The following is a 27,129-nucleotide window of genomic DNA, read 5'->3' as shown; positions in this document are numbered from 1 at the left end:
AGCTGGAAAATAAAATGGTAGCTTCAGGATGATGTCACTTCGAAGAGAAGTGAGAAAACTTTTCCAGAGGCCTTCCACTCTAACCTTGTAACTTACTCACTCTTCATTAAATCAGCTGTTTCCTTTATAGCCCTTATCACAGATTCCACAAATTATCTCATTTGTTTGCTCACCTGGTGGTTTGTCCTCCCCACTACAAGTTAAAATCCATTAGAAGCAGGAGTGGTGACTTTTGTTAATTTGTTGTAACTCCAGCATCTCGTAGTCACTCAGGAAATAGTAAGAAAACAGGAAGGACTTGGGTCCTGCTTGAGCCACTTGTCATTGTGTGGTCTGGTGGGTAGGATACTGCCTCCCAGAAAAAGGCATCCCCATGAATGGAGCCTAGGACTGGATTTCAGCCCCCTTCATGGTCTCTCTGCACAGAGGCCCTGGTTGAGTATCCATCTTCCATTTCCGAATTACTTATGCTGACGTGAGGATACTAGGAGCGGAAGTATGAGCTGGACGTATCTTTGCATCTGGATCCTGCTTGGCCCACTCTGTGTTGACTATGTGCCTAGCCATGCCCTGTAAATATTCTAACAGCGATGACTTGTCTTGGGAAATTCCTCCTTTTTATGCCCCTTCCCTCCCCTTCATTTTTCTCTCTAGTGTTAGTTGGTCACGTTTCCCCAGCTCTCTGCATTTCCGTTTTGATCAACTGTATAATTCTACTTCAAAAGGAGGAAGAAACTGCCTGTATCCATCACAGGCCCTTCCGTAGTATAAACTTATCTTAAAGTTCAGTCCCTTTGAGGCTTGTTTTATATTTCATTTCATTAAAGATCTCCCTGAGGCCGTGAAATGCTTGCCCTTAAAAAAGACACAAATGGGGAGGGGAGGCTGAGTGGCTCCGCCCGTTAAGCATCTACCTTTGGCTCAGGTCATGGGGTCCCAGAGTCCTGGAATCAAGCCCCACGGCTGGCTCCCTGCTTGGCAGAGAGCCTGCTTCTCCTTCTCTTCCCTGCTTGTGTTCTCTCTCACTACCTCTGTCTCTGTCTCTCTCAAATAGATTTAAAAAAAAAATCTTAAAAAAAAAGACACTATTGGTTGAAGAACAGAACCCTCTCAATCTAGTCATCTAAGGATTCTGGGAATCTCATTAGTTCCAGAAGTACAGCTGAGCCTCTCCACCCATGGGAGGTTCTCAGGCAGCTGTTCTGGTCATCTCTGTCTTCCTGGGACTACTTGGTTTCTCCTCGGCTTTACTCTGGACATTTCCATTCATCTGATTTTCTTCAAACACCACTGTTTTCTGTATACCGATCACCCCGCAAGTGGCAGGAAAGGGCAGCTGGTCCTTCATCTACTCATTGGATTCTCAGGGCAAGTTCACAAGAAGTCTGCACCATAATTTGCTTGGGAAATTTAAAAAGAAAGATGTACAGATATTCCAAGTCCGTAGGTCTGGGGTCCTAGAATCTATTTTAAGATATTTCCCGGTAGGAATTCCAAGACTTCTCCACAATCACAAGAGGGAAGGAAGGAAAGTGAGTAAATGATGAAGTGGATGAGACAGGCCTTATTAGCACCTGCTACATAGCTCTGTTTGCCCTTCCTTGCTGTTGATCTTCCTATCCAAGGAGTGGGGATGGACAGTCTAAGGAACTGGCAATAAACACTGAAGGATATAATAATTTTCATCAAAAGCAGCAATACTGACAGCAATTAACTCTTAGTCTCGCTGGGTGGGTGGGCAGTGCAGTTGGGTGGTGGGATCATGTACCCATTATCAAATAAGTGCCAATTTCGTGATCTCGGATGCTCTTGGACATACAAGGCAGGCCTAGGTGTTCCTGACCTGAGATCTTTAGACCCACTGCAGTAGACATCTTTGAAAGCCTCTGTGTCTATGGCAGCAGCTGTCCAAATATTCAGGCTCTCTACCTGGGTGCATGGTGTATGACCTCCAGCCTCAGTGTCCATCGCTATCGAACTAGCTACAGTGTGTGTCTGTGTCTCTTAGTTTCAAGTCTTTAGAGAGAATGTGGTCACTGGCCAGCCACTCAGGGGCATACTCTAGGATTGAAGGTCAGAGCAGACTTTGAGAAGAGCGTTAAGTAGTAAGTGCATTATAAGCTTTCTTTTGGTTGGCTTGCAAAGTAGAGCATTTAGTGAATATCTGTAATCTCTTTTCATTTTGGTTATTTGGTAGATAACAGAGATTGTATTCCTCAATCAATTATAATGAATTGTGCAAATATGACTCCAACCTACTTTCATATGTGAAATAAATGCCCTGATGAGTATTCAGAATATTTACCAAGTATTTTTATAGCACATCCTGTCATTGTCTCATATTTTAATAAAAATAACATTTTGATAAAATACATATTACATTAAGTCGTAAATAAAGTAACCGTTTAATATTTAAAATATAATGCCATATACTTTATCTCTTATTATGTACTGACATATGTGAAGAGTTGTAACAGTTTGATTCTGAGACCTCTCTACAGTAATAGAAGCCATCATTTAAAATACTTGAAAGTCAGCATGCTTCTGGCTGGGTGGGGGGCAGAGGGCAAGAAGCTTCAAGCCAGCTCTGTGCTGAGCGCAGAGTCCCTACAAGGGCTTGATCTTTCCACCCATGAAATCATGACCTGAGCCTAAACCGCAAAGTCAGTCATTTGACCACTGAGCCACCGAGGTGCCCCAGAAGCCATCACTTTATTTAATAAATTTGTCCACTGTAAAACTTCAGCGACTTGATGGTTTTACATAGGAATCAATTAGGTAAAGTGTGCAACAATGAAAGACACTTTAAATAAAGACTGAGCACGATTTCTCTGTATTATGTTTCTGTTTACAGAATAGCTGTGTGGCTCCAAACAGTTATGTGTTTGAGCCCACAAAGTATAGTGTCATCACCTTCGGGTTGGTTTAAGAACATGTGTTTTAGGGCGCCTGGGTGGCTCAGTGGGTTAAGCCGCTGCCTTCGGCTCAGGTCATGATCTCAGGGTCCTGGGATCGAGTCCCGCATCGGGCTCTCTGCTCAGCAGGGAGCCTGCTTCCCTCTCTCTCTCTCTGCCTGCCTCTCCATCTACTTGTGATTTCTCTCTGTCAAATAAATAAATAAAATCTTTAAAAAAAAAAAAAAAAAAAAAAAAAAGAACATGTGTTTTATATGACAATCTTAAGTATCAAGATCGCTAATCTGATTTTTAAAAATTATTTTATTTTCTTCTTTTCAGATCCAGTCCCTCTGTGGAACTTCTAAACACCTTTTATTAGTAGAAACATTATTTCCTACAAAATGAAGTCAACATCTTAATTTAAACCAGCATTTGTTTGGTTCTGATTTACCTACAATGGTTCATAAAGCTTGAGATCTCAGGAGTACAGGGTCTTTTGCGATGACAATATGACTAATAGCAAAGGAAGATCTATTACTAATAACACAAGTAGTGGTCCAAGTAGTGGAGGAGGTTTAGTAGACTGGACTTTACGCTTAAATACAATTCAATCTGATAAGTTTTTAAACTTGTTGTTGAGTATGGTTCCAGTAATTTATCAGAAAACCCAGGAAGATAGGCATAAGAAAGCAAATGGCGTTTGGCAAGATGGATTATCAACAGCAGCACAGACTTTTAGCAATCGATCTGAGCAGCACATGGAGTTCCACAGTTTCTCAGAGCAGCCTTTTCATGGCAATAATGGGCACACACCTGCAAGCTGTAGCCCCAAGTATGAGGACTATGCCGACTACAATTACTGTGATGGAAGGGGCACTGCAGAAGCTGCTGCCATGTTGCAGAATGAAGATGCATCTAGTGATGGGGATGAAGATGCCATTGTAGAGGCAAACCAGAAATCACCCAAGGAATCCAGTGGTGTCATGGCGCTGCAAATACTGGTACCATTTCTGCTAGCTGGCTTTGGAACAGTGTCAGCCGGCATGGTTTTGGATATAGTCCAGGTGGGTTTGTCTCTTTGTTTATCTTCAGTGCTTTTGTTGTGGGCAGCGCTTTGCATAGGTTACTAATCTCAGACATTTCCTTTAGATGGAATTTATCCCTTAGTGAAATGAAGGGATGCTGACCAGAGCAGAGAATCTGCTGTTTCTGGGTGTTTTTTTGTTTGTTTTCCTTTAGAGGTTCTAAGAGAATAGCCTCATTCTGACTGTCAGGTGACTCTACATAAAGGATTACAATGATAAAGTAATCCCCAAATGGGTACAGTGCAAAACCCAGTAAATGTTACATTTAAGCACTTCTTTATTTTTAAAATAAAAACACATTAAAATAAATTCAAACAGTGCAGAGTATTAAATAAAAGATTAAAAAAAAATCTTTCCTCGTTCTCCTCTTCACATCAAACTCTCTCCCCCTCCAGAGGTTATCATCATTAAGCGTTTGTTGTGTTTAAAAAAAAAAAAAAGTTTGTTGTGTTTACTTGTAGACATTTTTCTCTGCCTACATACATACCTATGTGCAGGGTTTCTTTTTCAGAAAAAAATGAAATGCTGTATATATTTTTCTGTACCTTATTTTCATTGCTTAATAATATGCCTAGACATCTTTCCAAACCAATAGCAAGGATGTTCTGTGTTATAAAGTGAGAACTTCATATTCCATTGTGTGGACATACTAAAATTTACTTATTCACTCTCCCATGCTAAGGCTGTAATGAATACCCTTGTAAATGTATCGTTATGCACGTACACTAATATTTTCATAGGATAGATTTTAAAAATGGGATTACTGGGGGTTAGGGTAGGTGTAGGTGTTTAAAATTTTGTAGATATGGGGAGACCTGGGTGGCTCCGTCATTAAGCGTCTGCCTTCAGCTCAGGTCATGATTCCAGGGTCCTGGGATCGAGCCCCACATCATACTCCCTGCTCAGCAGTAAGCCTGCTTCTCCCTCTTCCACTCCCCCTGCTTGTGTTCCCTCTCTCACTGTCTCTCTGTCAAATAAATAAATAAAATCTTAAAAAATAAAAAAATAATAAAATTTTATAGATAGCATTAGATTAATTTTCAAAAAGATTGCAAAAGTATTTATACTCCTACCATCAATGTAGAAGTACTTTTTTTTCCATGTCCTTATGAGTGTTGAATATTCTTGATCATTTTCATCGTTGGTAATTGATAGGGAAATGTTTCCATATTTTAATCAATATTCTTCAGTTATTATTATTAGTTTAGCATGTTTTCATATGTCTGGTGGCCATTCTTAGTTCTTCTGTGACTATTTCTTATATGAAATGCTTTTCTGTATCTACTGTCCATTTTAAAAATGTATATGCTACTTATTGATTTGTAGGAATTCTTACTGTGGTATGGTTAATAGAATTACCCATTATATAATTATCTTTCTAAAGTAGTAAGTTGTTAAAGTGTGGCATTCTGTTACTACAAGTTTTCATTCATCAGTCAGAGAAAGATTGGCTTTGGGAAAGTGTTAGATAACATTTATTGCCTTTGTCTTTCATTGCTTGCTCCCTGAAAGAGATCTCATCATTTGTGACACCAAAAAACTTCTTGATATAACATCTTTATCTAAATGGAAAACATACATAAATAGAAACAATTTTTCTACCATTAGTTAGAGAAAGGATGTTTAAAAAATCATCTTATCGGGCTCCTTGCTCGGCAGGGAGCCTGCTTCTCCCTCTGCCTCTGCCTGCCATTCTGCATGCCTGTGCTCGCTCTCTCTCCCTCTCTCTCTCTGACAAATAAATAAAATCTTTAAAAAAAAAAAAAAATAAATAAATAAATAAATAAAAAATCATCTTAAGATGTATATTGAATTTTTACAGCAATCAGACAAGAAAAAAAGAAAGAAAGAGCATCCAAATTGGTAAGGAAGAAGTAAGACATTCACTACTTGCAGGAGACATGATACTATATATAGAAAACCCTTAAGACTCCACCAAATGAAATATTGATAAATGAAATCAGTAAAGTCTACTACTAGGGGCGCCTGGGTGGCTCAGCGGGTTAAGCCTCTGCCTTTGGCTCAGGTCATGATCCCAGGGTCCTGGGATCAAGCCCCGCATTGGGCTTTCTGCTCAGCAGGGAGCCTGCTTCCTCCTCTCTCTGCCTGCCTCTCTGCCTACTTGTGTTCTTTGTCTGTCAAATAAATAAATACAATCTTTAAAAAAAAAAAAAAGTCTACTACTAGTTGATAAATGAAATCAGTAAAGTCACAGGATACAGAATTAATAACAATCTGTTGTATTTCTGTATGCTAATAATAGCAGAAAGCAGAATTAAGAAAACAATCCCATTTACAATTGTACCAAAAATAATGAAGTACCTATTATTAAACAACCAAGGAAGCGAAAGACCTGTACTCTGAAAACTATAGAACGCTGGTGAAAGAAATAGAAGATGACACAAACAAATGGAAAGATACCCCGTGCTTAGGGATTAGAAGAACCAGTATTGTTAAAGTGTCCGTAATACCCCAAAGCAATCTACAGATAGAATGCAGTCCTTATCAAAATTCCAGCAGCATTTTCAGAGAACTAGAACAAATAGTACTAAAGTTTATATGGAAACACAAAGACTCTGAATAGTCAAAGCAACCTTGAAAAAGAAGAACAAAGCTTGTAGGTGTCACAATTCCAGATTTTAAGATATACTACAAAGCTGTAGTCATCAAAGTAGGGGACACCTGGCTGGTTCAGTCAGTAGAGCATGTGACTCTTGATCTCAGGGTCATGAGTTCAAGCCCCCCATTGGGAGTAGGGTTTACTTAAGAAAAGAAGAAGAAGAAGAAGAATGGTACTGGCATAAAAATAGACATACAGATCACTGGAACAGAATAGAGAGCCCAGAAACAAACCCATGCTTACACGGTCAATTAATCTGTGACAAAGGAGGGAAGAATATACAGTGGGGAAAAGATGGTCTCTTCAGTGAGAGGTGTTGTGAAAACTGGACAGCTATATGCAGAAGAGTGAAACTGGGCCTCCTTCTCACACCGCACTGAAAAATAAACTCAACATGGATCAAAAACCTAAAGGTGAGACCTGAAATCATAGAACTCCTAGAAGAGAGCACAAGCAGTAACTTCTCTGACATTGACTCGAGAAACACTTTTCTAGATGTGTCTCCTCAGACAAGGGAAACAAAAGCAAAATTAAACTATTGGGACTACACCAAATAAAGAGCTTTTGCACAGTGAGGGAAACCATCAACAAAACAAAAAGGCGACTGAATGGGAGAAGATAATTTGCAAATGATGTCCAGTATGAGGTTAATATCCAAACTATATGAAGAACACAACTCAACACCAAAAGCATTAAATTAAATTAAATTAAATTAAATTAAATTAAATTAAAAATGGGCACTGGACCTGAATATTTTTCTGAAGAAGACCTACAGATGGCCAACAGACACATGAAAACATGTTCAACATCAGTAATCACCAAGGAAATGCAAATCAAAACCACAGTGAGATATCACCTTAGGCCTGGCAGTATGGCTGGAATTAAATACAAGTACTTGTGAGAAATAACAAGTACTGGTGAGGATGTGGAGTAAAAGGAACACTTGTGCCCTACCAGTGGAAATGCAAATTGGTGCAGCCATTTTGGAAAACAGTAATGGTGAGTCCTTGAAAAATTAAAAAATACAAATACTGTAAGATCCAGTAATTCCATTATGGTATTTACCTAAAGAAAAATAAAAACACTAATTTGAAAAGCTATATGCCCCCCTATGGTTATTGTACTACTATTTACAATAGCCGAGATGTGGAAACAACCCAAGTGTCCATCGAGGGGTGAATGGTTAAAGAAAAAATGGTGTATATATATATAGTGGAATCTTACTCAACCATGAAAAAGAATGAGATTTTGCCATTTGCAACAACACTGATGAACCTAGAAGGTATAATGCTAAGTGATATAAGTCAGAGCAAGACAAATACTATATGATTTCACTTGTATATTGAATTTAAGAAACAAAATGTACAAAAAAAGGAGACAACAGACTCTTAAATATAGAGAACAAACTGATGGTTCCCAGACAGAAGGTGGGTGGGGAGATTGGGTTAAATAGGTAAAGGGGGTTAAGAGTGCACTTATCTTGATGAGCACTGAGTAATGTATAGAATTGTGGAATCATATAACTAATATAATTATATGTTATTATATGTGTAACTAATTATATGTGTAACTAATATAATTATATGTTAATTATCCATCAGTAAAAAAAAAAAATGTTGGGGAAAATAGAAACTTTGCAGATGTAATTAATGTAAAGATATTGAGATGAGGAGATTTTATTTTCCAGGTGGTCTTAATAAGAGGGAGACAGGAGGTCAGAATAAGGGGAATGGAAAGTATATTGGATTTTTGAATGGACTGTAAACCAACAGAGGACCAGATCTACCTGTTCACTTGAAATATAATTGTTTCAAGTTATTACAATAGTATCACAACTGTTAAAATGAATGAACTATTTCTGGTTGACATTTTTTTTCTTAATATACCAATTATTCTGAAGAAACACTCAACATATAATCTAGAATGATAATAACATCTTTAAGATGTTACACCTTCCTCTGGTGTAATGGTTACTTACTTCTTGATACTATTTGAGGTAACACATGTACAATTGATTTATAATATTAAACCCTAGTGTTAAAAATGACAAAAACGTGTTTTGAAAATTTTCATTTAAATATGCTTTAAAAACTTGTAATTATGAAAATTAGCACATAGAGAATACAAAAACCAAAAATGTACAGCTCAGTGAATTTTCATGATACAAATAACCAAATAACTATCAGGTCAAGCAACAGAATCTTAGCAGTTTTCATTAGTCGTCTTTATGCTCCCTTGTGATTGCTACCCTTTATTCCCCATCACCAGTGGTAATCAATAATCTGATTTTAACTTTGTCTTTATAAATGTTAATCATTAAACCATTGTTTGATTTTACTTAATTTTTCTAAAACTTTATATAATGAAGCGTAGAATATATATTCTTCTTTTTTTATATTCTGTCTTTTTTTAAAAAATGATTATTTATTTATTTATTTGACAGAGATCACAAGTAGGCAGAGAGCTAGACAGAGAGAGAGAGAGGGAAGCAGGCTCCCTGCTGAGCAGAGAGTCCGATGCAGGGCTTGATCCCACGACCCTGAGATCATGACCTGAGCAGAAGGCAGAGGCTTTAATCCACTGACCCACCCAGGCGCCCCTGTGTCTGGTTTTTTTTTTTGTTGTTGTTGTTCAGCATTATGTAAGTTTTATGAAATTGTAGTCCATTTATTTATTTTTTTAAAAAAAATTTTATTTATTTGACAGAGAAAGATCACAAGTAGGCAGACAGGCAGGCAGAGAGAGAGAGGAGGAAGCAGGCTCCCTGCTAAGCAGAGAGCCCGACGGGGGACTCAATCCCAGGACCCTGAGATCATGACCCGAGCCAAAGGCAGCGGCCTAACCCACTGAGCCACCCAGGCGCCCCATTTATTTTTATTTCTATATATTAATCCAATTATGAATAGATCACAATGTATTCTGGACGTAGAACTCATTGGTGTTTCCAGATTTGGGGTGCACGTGTACATGTATCTTTGTTGTATATACATGTATCTTTGTTGTATATACATGGAGAAATGGAATTTCTGGGTCTTAGGATGTACAGGTATTTAAAGTTAGTATATGTCAAATAGTTGTACCAATTTACAGGTTAACCAGCTGTGTTTGAGAGGTCTTACTGCTCTGTATTCTTATTTATACAAGGTATCAGCAGTCTTTGTAAGTTGAGAAATTCTGGCATGTGTGTTGGTTTTAATGGGGATTTCCCTCATGACTAATGATGTTTACTGACCATTTATTTGGACGTTAACTGGTAAAGGTTTTTTTGCTCATTTTCTTACTTGTTAGATTTTTTTCTTACTGATTTGTAAGAGTTGTTTGTGTATTCTGGATACAAATTCTTTAGTTATATGTATTAAAAATATCTTTCCTCTGTGGCTTACCTTTTCCCTCTCTCAGTGAGTCTTAATCAGCAGGAATTCTTAATTTTGATAATAGTGCCTTTTCCTACTTTTCCATTGTTTGTACTTTTTGCTTCCTGCTTAAGAAACCTTTCCATACTTTTCTGGTAATTAAGATGTTCTCTTAAATTACCTTCTTAAAGTTTTGTTGTTTTGCCTTTTACATTTAGATAATCCTCTCCCTGGAATACTTTTTTATAGAGAGTTTGATGTAGGATTGTGTATTGTTTTGTTTTGTTTCTTTCCACATGGATTTCCAGGTGTGTCTGCACTATTATATAACCAAACTCTTTGTTAGAAATCAAGTACCCATTTATGTGCAGACGTGTTTCTGGGCTTTCTATTCTCCTCCTTTGGTGTATTTATGTTGCTTGGCATGAGTACCACAGTATCTGAATATCGAGTAGAGCATGTTCTCTCCATGTTCTTCCTCAAAGCACTTTGGCTATTCTTTTTCCTTTGTACTTTCATGCATATTTTAGTATAAAAGCTTGTCAGTTTCCGCAAAAGAAAGTTGTTGTAATTGTGATTCAGATTGCATTGAATCTACAGATAATTAGGAGGAGAATATACTCCTTACAATGCTGACTCTTCAGACACATGTACATGCAATAGCCCTCTCCATTTATTAGGTTATCTTTGATTTCCTTCTCTGATGTTTTCTAGTTTCTGAGCACAGGTTTTTTACATTTTTTTGTTAGACTTATTCTTAGTTATTTGATACTTTTTATGCTATTGTAAATGGTACAGTTCTTTTAAAATTTCACTTTGTGTGTGTGTGTGTGTGTGTGTGTGTGTGTGTGTGTATGTTGACCCTGTATCTAGCAAATTTGCTAAATTCACTAACATAATAATTGATATGTAAATTCTTTTAGAATTACTTCATCGTAACCATATTATCTGTGAATAATAACAGTATTTACTTCTTTCTAAAACTCATATTATTTATTTATTTATTCATTTTTGTGGCATTCTGTACTGGCTAGGACCTCCAAAGCACTATAAAATAGGACTAATGAGGACACCTAGATGGCTCAGTGAATTAAGCCTCTGCCTTCGGCTTGGGTCACAATCTCAGGGTCCTGGAATCAAGCCCCGCATCTGGCTCTCTGCTCAACGGGGAGCCTACTTCCCCTCTCTCTTTCTGCCTGCCTCTCTGGCTACTTGTGGTCTCTTTCTGTCAAATAAATAAAATCTTTTTAAAAAAGATTTAAAATAGGACTGATGAAAGCAGACTTACCTTGTCCTAGATCTCTAAGAGAAAGCTTTCAACAGTTCTTCATGAAGTCTGGGGTTTGCTATTGACATTTTTAATATTCTTTATGATATTAAGGATGTTTCTTTTTTTTAATTTACTAAGCTTTGTGTTAAAAATCATGAATGGAATTTTATCAAATACTTTCTATTTATTGTTAACATCTATGATTTTCTTTCCTTTGTTGCTATGTTGAATTATATTAATTAAATCAATCTTATATTTCTGGGATAAGTATAACCTGTTCATGATTTGTTTTCTTTTTATACAGTTCTGATTAATTTTGCTAATATTTTGGTGATATTTTTTGCATCTATATCCATATGTAAGATTAGCCCATAATTCTCCTCCTACTCATAATGTCATTAGCAGTTTTCATTAAGGTAGTACTAGTCTCATGAGTGAATTTGAAAATGTTTTCTTTATTTTTTTTCCTCCTATTCTTTGTTAAGGTTTATTTCACTTTGTCATTATTTCTTCCCTAAGTATTTGGTATAATTCCCTGATGAAGGTATCTGGTCCCACCATTTTCTGTGGAGGGATGCAGTTTTTGTTTTTGTTTTTGTGGGGGAATGTTTTTATTTATAGTTTGAGTTTCTATAGAAGTCACAGAGCTAATCAAATTTTTCTATTTCTTTTTGTGTTTATTTTGGTAAGTCTTAAAAAAAAAAATTTTCACCATTACATCCCTATCAGGTTGAGTAGATTTTTAGTAAATGTTTGTTGAAACATGACACCATTTATTGAAAGTTTGCTGTAGGCACTGCCCTAAGCTCTTTACATACATGATCTATTTTAATCCTTACAAGAAAACTGTAGGAAAGGTGCCATTGTCTTTGCTTTACAAAATTAAAAAAAAACAAAAATAACAACTTTGTCATCAGGTGACAGAGCTGAGGATTGGATCTTGGTCCAAACTCAATATCTGTTCTCTTAACTACTACACATTATATAAATTTAATGCATGTGAAAGCTTTTGTAATCCTTTAAGGGCTACATACCTCTTTTTTTTTTTAAGATTTTATTTATTTATTTGTCAGCGAGGGAGCACAAGCCTGCAGAGCAGCAGGCAGAGGGAGAGGGAGAGGGAGAAGCAGGCTCCCCACTGAGCAGGGAACCCCATGCAGGGCTCCATCCCAGTACCCTGGGATCATGACCTGAGCTGAAGGCAAACCCCTAATGACTAAGCCACCCACACCTCCAAGGGCTACGGTCCTCTAACATGATAGAGGTCAGGGCCAGTTTTAAACAACTAAAAAACTGAAGTTTGTCTTTGGTACTCTCTTAGTCTGCTTGGACTGCTGTAATGAAATACTATAGACTGGGTGGCTTAAATATTAAACGCTTATTTCTCATAGTTCTAGAGGCTGGAAAGTCCAAGACCCCAACCTGCCCTGTTCCTGGTGAGAGTTCCTTTTCTGGTTTTCGGAGAGCTGCCTTTTCTCTGCATCCTCATGCTGGAGAGAGCAGGGGCTGTTGCCTCTTACTCTTCTTATAAAGGCACCAGCCCTGTCAGATTCAGGTCCTCCCCTTATGACTTCCTGTAACTTTCATCACCATCTCATAAGCCTGATCTCCAAATACAGTCACATTGGGGGTTAGGGGTTCAACATAGGAATTATGAAGGTGACACCATTCAGTCCTTAGCAGGTGCTGTTATATGTGCTGCTCCGACTGGATTATCAAATGCAGGATAAGGAGTTAAATGGCTGTTAGTGTCTTAAGGCAGTACTTCAATATGTGGCTGATGGCAAATTAGGGTAGATTGCTTGGCCACTGTCTGCTTTCTGTGTAGGAGGACATTTGCTCCCTGTTTTATGTAAGACCCGCTCTAGCCTCGCTTCTCTGCTTTTTACTTTTATTCTTATTCACTTACTGCAGCTTGGAGTGGTCCGTCGATGTTTGCTGAGAAAATCTGCTGAGATGACCTGTATTGAGTGGGAGTCATAATCCAAAGATTGAGTTTTTAACCTCACTTTAAAATGAGGCATTTGAATGAGGCTCAGAGAGCTCCCTCAGCGAGCAAATATAGGCTAGGAATTCAGATTTGGAGCTTTTACCCCAAAGTTGATGCCTTTTCATGGTAATGGGAAATACAAATACTTAACTAAAATGTGTGACTGAACACATAGAAGAGTGCTATAGGAATTCTACTGAAGTACCAAAAAGACCTATAGGGATATGAAATGTTCTTTTTACATGTTCAGACTTACCCCAAGGGGTAAGCTTTTGTCCCAGTCAAAACTACCTTTGTGTGCTTGTGCCTTACAACATCGCTTTATTCACCCTGTGCCCTGAATTAAAGAACTTAGTAAAAGAGCTTGTGAAGCACAATAAATAGTACCCGGGAGATCAATGTGCAGTAAATGATGTGATAGTAACAGGCATCATTCATCAAATGTTCTTTGTCAGTACCTAGCGCACGAGTTCTCACCTTATGTATATGAGGACTCAGGTGGGCGATGTACCAGGGTTAGATACTAAGTTATTTGCCCAAGGTCACACAACTGATAACTGGCTGAATTAAACCCAGGTTGTCTTTTAACTACTTATTTACTATCTCCTTGTTTATGGGGGACATATCTTATTTTTGGATCCCCTTCTATGCGCCAGAACTTCTCTGTTGTAAGAAATTGAAACCCAACTAACCAGATAATTTAAATAATAATAATAATAATAAAGAATGCGTTATCTTTTGTAAGTAGGAAGAATAGTTGTACCGCCTTACCTCAGATATAACGAGATCAAGGACTTAATTTTATGATGATCTTCTCTCTGTCTCTCCTCTCTTTTTTTTTTTTTAAGATTTTTTTAAATTTATTTGACAGACAGAGATCACAAGTAGGCAGAGAGGCAGGCAGAGAGAGAGGAGGAAGCAGGCTCCCTGCCGAGAAGAGAGCCCGACCTGGGGCTTGATCCCAGGACCCTGGGATCACGACATTAGCCTAAGGTAGTGGCTTAACCCACTGAGCCACCCAGTGGCTCCTTATAAGTTCCATTTTGTTTGTTGCCCACATTCTCTCCTATGGCACATAGCTCCTGACAGTTGTGGGGTCATATCCTTTCAGTTTGTTTTACAAAGGGAAAGGATGAGTGAGCTATCCTCTGTCTTCAGTTTGGAAGATCCTAAGGAAGAACTCTTCAGTTGGGTTGTCTTTGGTCCCATGCTTACCCCTGGGGGAACAGTCAATGTGATTAGGGAGATGGGATAACATGAGCCCTGTTTGAGTTACACTTCTGTCTCGGACAGATGGCCACTCAGAACAGCAATTTTACTAGAAGCACGAAGATTAAGAATTTAACTGCTTCTTAAGTGAAGGGGAGTAGACACTGCTTCAAGGAAAATGGAGATGGAGAAGTATGCACAGGAGGCAAGAACAGCACCTTGAGGGTAGTGACCCTGCCCATACAGAACCTGGCTCCTCCGTGGTCTTTTTATTTATTTATCTGAGCCCGTGGTTCTCAAAGTGGGCTCCCTCACCCAGTATCATCAGCATCATCTGGGAACTTAGATACATGAATTCTCAGACTATCCTGCCTCTACTGAATCAGAAACCTGGGGCGGGTCCAGCAAACTCTTTTTATGAGCTTTATTATTTCTGGTGATTTTGATGTGGGTTCCAGCTTGAGAACCATGAATCTAAAGTCATGTAAATTCCCTTACTACTGGTAAATGGAGTTGGGTGGGATAGTTCATCCACATAGTCTTTGGCCCCACTTAAGGAGGGCCCCATCCGAAAAACTAGCCTAATGCCTTACATAGAGCAGACACTCAGTATGAATGAATGAAATGAAATAAACTCTACTTTGTTACAAATATTGCTGAATATTGATAATCAAATTTTTTTTTTTAAGATTTTATTTATTTGTCAGAGAGAGAGAGGGAGAGCGAGCGAGCACAGGCAGAGACAGAGGGAGAGAAGCAGGCTCCCCGCTGAGCAAGGAGCCCGATGTGGGACTCGATCCCAGGACGCTGGGATCATGACCCGAGCCAAAGGCAGCTGCCCAACCAACTGAGCCACCCAGGCGTCCCTAAATATTGATAATCAGATTGAGTTTTTAATTGTAGGATTCAGTTGGAAATATCCTAGTCCAAGTTCTTTGTCTTCCCTTGCCTCACTAAAAATAAGCAAATCGTTAAATGATTTGTCCAAGAATGTGCAGCTTGTCAATGGCAGAGGCTTGTCTTGAGGATAAATCCTGTTCTCGGTACAATATGCTACGTGTGTATCTTGGATGGTCCGTTGACTTAATCTATTATAAGATTCTGTAAAATGAGATTACTATTAGTTACCTATCCATCTAGAAGAAATGTGTATGTAAACTGAACTAATACCTTTGGAACTTCCAGTAATTTCTAGGTAAGTTTATCCTGATCATTAGAATATTATTGAAACCTGATGTCTGCCAAACCCTGAGATCCTGTTATGTTTTATGAAGATAGAATTGTTGCAATGCTGAAAATATTCCTTTGAAATAGAGGATAGTATAGCTCTCAAATAGTCCTTTATTACTATCCTGCTGTGTGTGTTTTGGAATTCAGATGGAATGATGCAGTGCCGAAGCCGCATTTCTAACCGTGGAACTCTGAGTCAGGGCTAGTTTGCTGATAAGGAAAGTAGAGCGTTCATGGAGAAAACAGATACTTTGTTGAAGTTTTGTGGACAAGAAGTCCAGTGTTTTAAAAGTGCAAAGAGAAGGTAGGGGGACAGTATCAATGTTAGACTAATTTTTATCAGTTTCTCAATATACAAAGCTAGGAAGTCATCAGCATGTTTGCGTCCCCTTATAAAGCATAGTGATCATTTTAGAGTTTGTATTAAAGAGAAAATAACTCACATGTTAAAAAACATGTGATCCCAGGAAAGCAGTAGCACGCACTCTGATGTAATGATTTTGGTTTTTATTTAAAAAATAATTCATGCGCTTTGACTTCTGGAAAGCTGGAATAAATGTACATTTACCTGTCCTGCCCATTAAGTACAACAACAGTACAAAACAAAACCCTGGAAACTTTATATAGAACAAACATTAAGACTCTGTGAAAGGTGGAGAGAAGAAAGCAGTCTGGTGAGGCCTTTATCGCTTCATGTATCCCAGATCTGGAGCTAAAGAAGCCAGCAACCTGGGAATACCAACAGGTGCAAACAACAAGAAGAAAAGCCTGCTCTCTCCAGCTAACGGACCAGGAAAGGGGCAATCTAGCGAGACAGAAACCTTGTGGCGAAGAATTGTTCTACTCTAGCCAACCATGACAGAAAAGACTGTGGTCTCGCCCACTTACCCAGAGCAGCAAAGGCTTAGTTTGGGGCTGAAATGAACAACATGGATGTATGTGGAGTACATTACGCTAAGTAAAATAGGCCAGATGGAGAAAGACAAATATTGCATAGTATCACTTACATGCGGAATCTAAAAAAAAAAAAAATCAAACTCATAGAAATAGTAAAATGGTACTGGTGGGGGATGGGGGAAATGGGGAGAGGTTGGTTAAAAGGTATAAACTTTCAGCTATAAGATGAGTAAGTTCTGAGGATTTTTTATTTTTTTATTTTTTTATTAACATATAATGTATTATTAGCCCCAGGGGTACAGGTCTGTGAATCGCCAGGTTTACACACTTCACAGCACTCACCATAGCACATACCCTCCCCAAAGTCCATAACCCAACCACCCTCTCTCTACCCCCCTTCCCCCGGCAACCCTCTGTTTGTTTTGTGAGATTAAGAGTCTCTTATGGTTTGTCTCCCTCCCGATCCCATCTTGTTTCATTTATTCCTTTCCAACCCCCCAAACCCCCCAATTTGCCTCTCAGCTTCCTCATATCAGGGAGATCATATGATAATTGTCTTTCTCTGATTGACTTATCTTGCTTAGCATAATACCCTCTAGCTCCATCCATGTCATTGCAAATGGCAAGATTTCATTTATTTTGATGGCTGCATAGTATTCCATTGTATGTATGTATGTATGTGTGTGTGTGTATACACACACACACACACACACACACACCCCACATCTTCTTTATCCATTCATCTATTGATGGACATCTAGGTTCTTTCCATAGTTTGGAAAGATTTTGAGGATTTAATGTATAACATGGTGACTGTAGTTGATAATACTCTACTGTATAATTGATAATTGCTAAATAAGACAGTAGGTCTTAAGCATTTTCATCAAACAAAGAAAAAGGTAACAATGTGAGTTAAAGGGTATGTGAATTAACTCAGTGGTGGGCCTCTTTTTACAATGTGTGCATATCAAATCATCATGTTATACCCTTTACATATATTACACTTTTTTCGGTTACACTTCAATAAATCTGGGGAGGAAGAAGCTGTAGTGAGGTGCCCCAACACTTCATCCAGGATGATATCAGAGGAGGGCATGTATGGTGCCAGAATTTTAATTTTTTTATCTAATAATGAGAGCCCTCAATAGAATTGAAAGGAGGAAATAGAAAAATCCACAATTACGGTTAGAGTCTTCAACACTGTTCTCTCAACAGTTGATAGAACTGATAGAAAATCAGCAAAAATATAGGAGGACTAACACCATCAGCCCAACAAGATCTGACTGACATTTCCAGAACACTTCCTCCCCAAACAGTAGCACACACATGCTGTTCAAAGTGTCACAGATCATATACCAAGGGAGACCATATCCTGGGCCATAAACCAAATCTCAAGTCTGAAATACTGAAATGATTCAGAATATGTTCTCTAGTTACAATGTAATCAAACTAGAAACAGTAACAGAAAGAAAACAGAAAAACTTTCACATACCTGGAAACTAAACAACATACCTTTAGACAATCCATGTTCAAAGGGGGAGTCTCAAAAAAGTCAAAAACAAAACGTTGAACGGAATGAAAATGAGAATGTGACATCCAGATTTGTGAGTCACAGGTAAAGCAATACAGAGATGGACATGTATAGAATTAAATGTGTACATTAGTATGAGGGAAAAAAATCTTAAATCAACGATCAAAGCTCTCATCTCAAATGCAGAAAATGATGAACAAAATAAACCCAAAGCAAGGAGAGGAAAGGATAATAAAGATAAAAGCAAAAATTGCAGTGAAATTGAAAGCAGGACAACAATAGAGAAAACTGATGCAACAAATAATTGTTTCTTTGAAAAGATCAGTAAAATGGATAATCTGTAGCAGTACTGCCAAAAAAAAAAAAATAAAGACATAAATTACCAATATCAGGATGAAATGGGGGATATCACTATAGATCCTGTAGATATTGGAAGAATAACAAGAGAATACTACAGACAACTGTGTATGCATACATTTTACAACTTACACAAAGTGGACTGCTTCCTTGAATGGCAGAACGACCACGAGGAACCCAAAATGAAATAGATCGTTTGAATAGCTCTATAGCCACTAAGGAAATTGAATGTGTAATTTTAAAAACTCCTAAAAAAGAGATCTTCAGATGCTGATAGCTTCACCTGAAAAGTCTGTCATATATTAAGCAGAATTAATATTAATTCTACATAAGCTCATTCGGAAAGTCGAAGAGGAGGGAATAATTTCCAGTTCGTTTTAAGAGCAAGTTATTACCCAAATACCAAACCCAGAGATAATCGAATTTTCTTTAAGTCTGCAGATTAATCTCCTGTATATAGACCCCCTCCGCAAAAAAATCCTTAACAAAACACTGTCTAATAGAATTCAATATGTAAAATAAATTATGTGCCATGAAGAAGTGAGGGAAGCAAGTCTGCCTCAATATTTGAAAATTAAATCAGTGTAATTTACCATATTAACAGGCTAAAGAAGAAAATCACACGATAATATCAACTGATGCAGAAAAAGCATTTGATAAAATTCAACACTCATTCATGTTTAAAAAAAACTCTCAGAGGGCCCCGGGTGGCTCAGAGGGTTAAGCCTCTGCCTTCAGCTCAGGTCATGGTCTCGGGGTCCTGGAATCAAGCCCTGCATCTGGCTCTCTGCTCAGCAGGGAGCCTGCTTCTCCCTCTCTCCCTCTGCCTGCCTCTCTCCCTACTTGTGATCTCTCTCTCTCTCTCTGTGTCAAATAAATAAATAAAATCTTTTAAAAAACAATTTAAAAAAACTCCCAGATAATTAGGACGAGAGTGGAATTTCCTCAACATTGTGCTTAATGGTGAAATATGAATGTCTTTTCCCTAAGACCAGGTACAAGGCAAGGATGACTCATTACCTTTATTGAACACAATGCAATTAGGCAAGGGGGGGAAAAAAAGACACACAAATTGGAAGGGAAAAACTAAAACTGTTGCTATTCGCAGATGGTGTGATTGCCTACTTTGAAAACCCCAAGAAATCTACAAAGAAAGCTCCTAAAACTGGCACATGAATTCAGCGAGGTCACAGGGTACATAATACATAAAAAAATAAATTCTATTTCTGTACACTACAATGAATAGGCGGACGTTGAAATTAAAGATACAGTAACATTTTTCAAAAAATAATTACCTATATATAAATCTAACAAAATATGTACAGGACTTGTATGCTGAAAGCCATAGAACCCTAATAAAATTAACTGAAGATCTAAATAAATGGAGAGTCCTGCCATATTCATGGCTTGGAAGACTCAACATAATAAAGATGTCAATTTTCCCCAAATTGATAAATGGGTTTAACAGAACTTTTAAACTCCATACATTTTGCAGATGATATCCTAAAATTTATATGCAATGGACAAGAAAATAGAATAGCTTTAACAGGCTTGAAAAATAAAAATAAAGGGGAAGGGTCAGTTTACCTGGTGTCAAGCTGATTAGCATGGCTCCAGTAGTCAAGTCTGTGGTGGTGGTGGAGGGATAGACATGTAGATCAGTGCAGCTAAATAGATAGCCCAGAGATGGACCCACACAAATACATTCAGCTAATTTTGGAGACAGGTGCAGTGGAGAAAAAAATAGCCCTTTCAGTAAATGGTGCTGAAGCAATTAGACATCCATAGGCAGAGAAATAAACCTCAACCTAAGTCTTTGTAGAAAAATAAACTCAAAAGAAGAAAAAAAGAAAAAAACTCAACATGGATCACACCTTTAAATATGAAATGTGAAACTATAAAATTTTTAGAAAAATACAGGAGAAAATTCTCAGGATCTAGGGCTAAGCAAAGATTTCTTAGACTTGATATTGAAATCAGGATCCATAAAAGGAATAACGGATAAATTGGACTTCATCAAATAAAATTTTTGTTCTCTGAATGACCTTTTTAAGAGGATAAAATGGCAACCTGCAGAGTGGAAGAAAATACTTGTAAAACACATACCTAGACAAAAGGCTGGACTGTATAAAGGACTCTTCAAAACTCAACAGTTCAAAAAATGTAGGAAATTGACAAAAGACATAGAGACATTTCACCAAAGACTATGTCCAGATGGCAAATAAACATGAGATGTTCAGGTTCTTTGGCTATTAGAGAAATGCAAATGAAAATCACTATGAAGTATCACTTCACACCTATCAGAATGGCCATAATAAAAACAGTAAACTATGAAATGCTGTTAAGCATATAGAGAAATGGCCATATATTGCTGATGGGAATTTAAAACAGAACAGCTACTCTGGAAAGCACCTCGACAGTGTCTTTTTTTTTTTTTTTTTTTAGAGAGAGAGAGAAAACTCCATGTAGAGCATGGTGTCTGACTGTGAGGTGGTGGAAGTCCATCCCAGGACCCTAGGATCATGACCAGAGCTGAAACCAAGAGTCTGATGATGCCTAACCGACGGAGCCACCCAGGCATGCCTTGACAGTTTCTTAAAAACAAACACACACACAAAAACTAAAACTGAATGTCAACTATCGTAAAACCTAGCAGTTGCATTCCTGGGCACTTATGCCAGAGAATGAAGACTTATGTTCACATAAGTCTGTTTCATGAATGTTTCTAGCGCCTTCATTCATAATAGCCAACCAGGTAATACAATAAAGTGGACTGCTTCCTAATACAACCCAGGTAACCTTCAACAGTTGAATGGTTAAGTAAACTTTGGTAAATCACACAAGTCACACAGTAAAAGCAGGAAGAGTCAGAATTCCAACCTAGGTAATCTGACCCCAAAGTCCTTCTCTAGACTAAAGTACTCTATTACCTCTTGCCACTCTATAGGCCACATGCTGTCTCTTGACCCTTCAGGGTTGCTGTGGGATTTTTTAAAAAAATTTGAGGGAAGCACAGTGATACTTCTTGGACATTCTACAGACTCAGGGTGGTTCAACACTTCCGCATTGCACCACACATTTCTCTTGATGGCTAGATTTTCAGGGATGCTGTGAAAAAAAGAAAATGTCACAGAAAAACCAATATAGAACAAGAAATGGAGGTGACAGTGTCCAGTTCCAAGGTTTGAGAAATTGTGCAATGACCAACAGGTACACACACCCCATTAATAAGTCATTATGGTGATACGATGTAAAATATTTTTTCAATGTATTTTTATTACTTCTACAAATGGCTATTAAATTGTTAGGAAATAGGGGCGCCTGGGTGGCTCAGTGGGTTATAGCCTCTGTCTTCGGCTCAGGTCATGACCCCAGAGTCCTGGGATCAAGCCCCGCATCATGCTCTCTGCTCAGCAGGGAGCCTGCTTCCCTCTCTCTCTATGCCTGCCTCTCAGCCTACTTGTGATCTCGGTCTGACAAATAAATAAATAAAATCTTTAAAAAAATTGTTAGTAAATAAATATGTGTTAAGTTGTTTGGACCAGCTACATAATAAATAGGACTTTAGGTGTTTCTTTTGCCCTGGTGGGGGTGTTATGAAAACTGGGAAAGTTTGGGAACTTCTAGAAGCATACCCCTGCAGGTGTAGGGAAAAGAATATAGAATTTATTTGGCATGAGATAGGAAATCAGTAATGGAGTGTTCTTATTATAGCAATCTAAGGTGACAGTGACTTCACAGTAATTCTCAGGGGAGTGTTTGATTTGAATCGAACTTGGAAAGGATGGGAGTAACCAAAAGGTGTTCATCCCAGCAGATCCAAAGTGTGATGACATGTGGGAGCTAGACTGATAGAGATACCTGGATATCTCGTGTTTCTAAAATTAAGTCATATAGCTAGATGTCTTAAAATGATGACCTAGGTAAAATATATCCCTGATTTGTTAAAAATGACACCTATCTCATAGTTCTATTGTGAAGCTTAAATGAGTAAAGCTAAAGAAAACAGTGCCTGACACATACCAAGCAATCAGTGGATGTTGAATATTGTTAATAATTATTAAGTTTTTCATCATCATCATCATCATCATCACCACCACCGCTCTTAACCTCTGAAGGAGGCATATCCCACAAGCACAGCAGAATTCTTAACCCACTGTAAAAAATGGGAAGATTATTTCTAAATTTTTTGGCAGGTTAAGAAGTCTGGGATCAGCTGGGCCTCCAGTGCTTTTTTGTAGGCTCTTCCTTAGTTGACTTGAACCCTGGAAGGATTCCCTCACATATTCTTTGAACCAGGATTTTACAAAACACTGATCTGATAAACATTTCCTAACCTCTTTAGGTCCTAGTTCTATACCTATTTGAAACAACCTCTAGGGCAGCTCTGGGGACAAATTGCATTTTTCCTTGCATTTATCTGATGGATTTAAGTTTTACTTCTCTTACCTGTCTTGGTATTAATGACAAGGCTGCATTTTCTTGATATTTTTTGGCATAAATCAAGATGTTAGTCCATAAATTTTAATCCATAAATTTTACTGGAACAATCACCCCTTAATGGCATTAATAAAGTAGTAAGTTGTGTTATTAAGTGATTTGTTTTAAGTGATTTCTTTCACTTTATAAAGAATTTTAACATTATTTTCATTATCATGGTATTTTCCCAAAGACTAGACAGGGCTCTCAGACAGTATCTTCATTTCATGGATGAAGAAATGGAGATCCGAAAGACATGACTCATCCAGGATTACGCAGCTATGTTGTGACCAATCCATCCCTAGAATCACAAATTTTCTAATTTCCTATTTAGTGCTTTTTTATGGATCCTGTACACTGCAACCTCTTGCCTCACACCCTAAAATGGGGACCAGAACATGGGATGACTCAGAACTCCCAAGGTTTATTCTCGGTCCCATCTTCTTCTTTTTTAAATTTTTTTTAAAGATTTTATTTATTTATTTGATAGAGCGAGATCACAAGTAGGCAGAGAGGCAGGTGGAAAGAGGGGAGGGGGAAGCAGTCTTCCCACGGAGCAGAGAGCCTGATGTGGAGCTCCTTCCTGGGACCCGGAGATCATGACCTGAGCTAAAGACAGAGGCTTAACCCACTGAGCCACCCAGGCGCCCCTCAGTCCCATCTTCTAGCCTTGGGAAAATCATTTAACTTCACTGAATCTATGTTTCTTCATCTGTGAGATAAAATAATAATATAATATTATTAGACTTTTCCTGGGGGGTTGTTATAATGAGTGTTGGAACCAAGATTCAAATCCAGATGGTCTCGAGTTTGTGCTCTTAACTACTAGTTAAACTGTCTCCTCATTAAGGGATAAAGTAAAATTTAAGGGTATCAGTCGTGTAGCAAGCTAGATGTATTTGGGATGTAGTGACTATATCAGCTATCACTTCCAATTTAACTCAATCTTCTAAAGCAACTCAAGGCTTCAGAGCTGTGGAGAATCGGGTTAAGCTAAATGTTCACTGTTTAAATGACCTGTGTTGTCATTCAAAATGTAGATACAACATTGGAGGAAAAAAGGCTAAGATTTTTTGAAACTTTTTTTTTTTCTAAAGTATTTTTTCAAGAGTATCAGAAAATTCTGTTTTGTTTTTGTTTTTGTTTTTTCCTTACAGCACTGGGAGGTATTCAGAAAGGTAACAGAAGTTTTCATTTTAGTTCCTGCACTTCTTGGTCTCAAAGGGAACTTGGAAATGACATTGGCATCCAGATTATCCACTGCAGTAAGTTTGTTTTCCCACCTCTAAGTATGTGTATTACCTATACTGTTTCTGAGAAGGAGAACTTGTATCAGGAAAGGTTTTTTTTTTCCCCTCTGTCTGATAAATTTCTGGACCTCAGGGATATGCTAAGTAGTAATGGCTGATAATATCCCAAAAGTTCTCTAGGTTGGCTAATTTGTGAATTATAGGCTCTCCTTTATCCCGAGAAGGAGTATACTTGCCTCATTTTACTCCAGGGCATTCTAGCAGTTATCAGTGCTTAAGACATGGGACAGTTTAGATATTGAGATTCTTTATGGTTCAGTGTTTGGTTGACTGGTATTTAAACCTTTTGTGGTTATAAAAGTAATACATGCTTATAGCAAAAACTGAAGAAAAGAGAAAAAATTACGAAGAAGAAAATTTAAAACCACTCCAAATTCTTCACCTAGATATAATCATATATTAATATTTTTGGTATAGATCTTTCTATCTATATCTATATAGATAGCCATCTGTACTTGGCTATCTATACTTACAGATAGGCATAAGGTAGATAGCATATACCCTCTTAAAATCTGTGATAATCAATTTGAAGATATACCATGATCATCTTTCTATATCAATATAGACCTGTGCCATTATTTTTATTGGCTTTGTACTTTTCCCTTACATAGCTCTCCCATAATTCAGTCCATAATCTATTATTAGATATAGCCTCATTCTAATGTTTTGCTATATAAACAATATTATAATGAATACTTTTATACATAGAGTTCCGTATTCTTTTATTTCTTTGGGGCATATTCTAGGATTGTAACTGTTCAGGAAAAGAATGCATTCTTTTTTTTTTTTTTAAAGATTTTATTTATTTATTTGAGACAGCATGAGAGAGAGCAAGCATGAGCAGGGGGAGTGGGAGAGGGAGAAGCAGACTCCTTACTGAGCAGGAAGCCGATGTGGAGCTCAATCCCAGGACACTGGGATCATGACCTGAGCTGAAGGCAGCCGCTTAACTGACTGAGCCACCCAGGTGCCCCCCAAAAATGCATTCTTTTAAAGCTTTGCTAGATATGCTAATTTGTCATCTAGGAAGGTTTTTAAAACCAAAGCCTCTACAGGGCTCTGAGTTATTTTTAGAAGCCCAAAGGACATTGTTCGCTCACTCTAGCATTTGTTGGGGGTTCCCCATTGTGAAACCAAATTATGTTGATTAAAATCATGCTGCTACAATGTTCACAATAGCCAGACTGTGGAAAGAACCTAGATGTCCATTAACAGGTGAGTAGATAAAGAAGATGTAGCATATTGGGGCACCTGGGTGGCTTAGTGGGTTGAGCCTCTGCCTTTAGCTCAGGTCATGATCTCAGGGGCCTGGGATCGAGCCCCGCATCAGGCTCTCTGCTCAGCGAGGAGCCTGCTTCCTCCTCTCTCTCTCTGCCTGCCTCTCTGCCTACTTATGATCTCTCTCCTCTCTCTCTGTCAAATGAATAAATAAAATCTTAAAAAAAAAGAAGATGTGGTATATATATACAATGGAATACTTTGCAGCCATCAAAAGAAATGAAATCTTGCCTTTTATGATGCTGTGGATGGAACTAGAGGGTATTATGCAGAGCAAAAGTCAATCAGAGAAAGATAATTATCATATGATCTCCCTGATAGGAGGAAGTTGAGAGGCAGAGTGGGAGGTTTGGGGGGTAGGGAAGGAAAAAAATGAAATAAGATGTGATCCGGAGGGAGACAAACCATAAGAGACTCTTAATCTCACAAAACAAACTGAGGGTTGCTGGGGGAAGGGGGGTAGGGAGAGCGTGGCTGGGTTATGGACATTGGGGAGGGTATGTGCTGTGGTGAGTGTTGTGAAATGTGTAAGCCTGATGATTCACAGACTTGTACCCTAAGTCAAATAATACATTATATGTTAATAAAAAATAAAAATAAAAAATCATGCCGCTAGTGGGGTTAACTTCAGGGAACCATCTACCCAATTTAATGTTAGTCAGAAATTAAGCTGTCAGAGGTTATTACTAATTACAGTACATTTAGTATGTGAAGTTAAGTTTTTTTGTTTGCTTAAAGGTGCTACAGTGAATGAGTCCATCTATGGGGGGGGGGGAATTTGCATATCAAAAGGTAACCAAGAAACTGAACAGCTGTGTTGGTGATAGATACAGATGGAAATTCATTACTTTTTGGTGTCATGGAACCCAGTTACATTGCTCCATTGTTAAACTTTTAGATCCAAGGTTTAAAGACCAGGTTTTCTCAAGCAATCCTATGAAGCCATTAAGTCCATATAAGAATATTTTTAAAAAATATGTTAGGACAGCAATCTTAGACTTACCTGAAAGTATTTAGAAAGCACCATCAAACAATGTACTAAACTTCAGTTTACGGAACTACTTCAATGAAATTTTATTGTCACCATCAACCAAATCTCCAAACCTAAGAATTAAAGAGGAGATTTCAAATTTTCATCAATTATTATGTGAGAGGAAAGAAAGTCCAGTAATTGGGTAACACCATCATTCTTAGAAGTATCTAAATTGGTAAAACTAGCCCAAACCAATCTTGATTCTCTAACGACTTTGTTTTAAAGTGGGCATCTGTATAGTATTACAGATAGAAAGTATAGTGACTATAGGATCAACCTAGTAACTCTCAGTGCTAAGAAATAATCTCTAAAAAATGTAATACTAAGATGGTAATACAGTTTTTTAAAAATTTGATTAAGTTTCACACTCTAATATCTCAGAAGATATTCATCATATATTCATTATATAATGGTGACATTTGGCGTCACCTGAATATTGATTTTCCCACTTGGTGTTCCACCAGAATGTTTGTCCATTATACCGCTAGCTTTTATCTTTAAAAAAAAAACAAACACCCTTTTATGTGGCTTTACTAATGTTTTCAGGGTTTGTGAAATCATATACCTGCATTCCATGTACCGTCTTTTTT

General features: G+C 37.8%; 1 protein-coding gene across 11 annotated transcripts in view; it reads left to right on the top strand.

Annotated features, from left to right (window-relative positions):
• Positions 1–27,129, top strand: part of SLC41A2 (solute carrier family 41 member 2) — a 131,854-nt gene that overhangs the window by 20,197 nt on the left and 84,528 nt on the right. For 10 of the 11 annotated variants that reach the window (XM_059186732.1, XM_059186731.1, XM_059186729.1 and 7 more), the window contains 2 exons: positions 3,237–3,961; positions 24,076–24,183. In XM_059186732.1, the coding sequence (XP_059042715.1) occupies positions 3,407–3,961; positions 24,076–24,183 (663 nt within the window). In that variant the 5' untranslated portion in view covers positions 3,237–3,406. The remainder of the gene's footprint in view (positions 1–3,236; positions 3,962–24,075; positions 24,184–27,129) is intronic. The other variant, XM_059186730.1, reaches the window with a different exon arrangement.

The sequence above is a fragment of the Mustela lutreola genome, chromosome 8, assembly GCF_030435805.1.
Source record: "Mustela lutreola isolate mMusLut2 chromosome 8, mMusLut2.pri, whole genome shotgun sequence".
Lineage (NCBI taxonomy): Eukaryota > Metazoa > Chordata > Mammalia > Carnivora > Mustelidae > Mustela > Mustela lutreola.
This window is presented reverse-complemented; position numbering and strand designations above follow the sequence as displayed.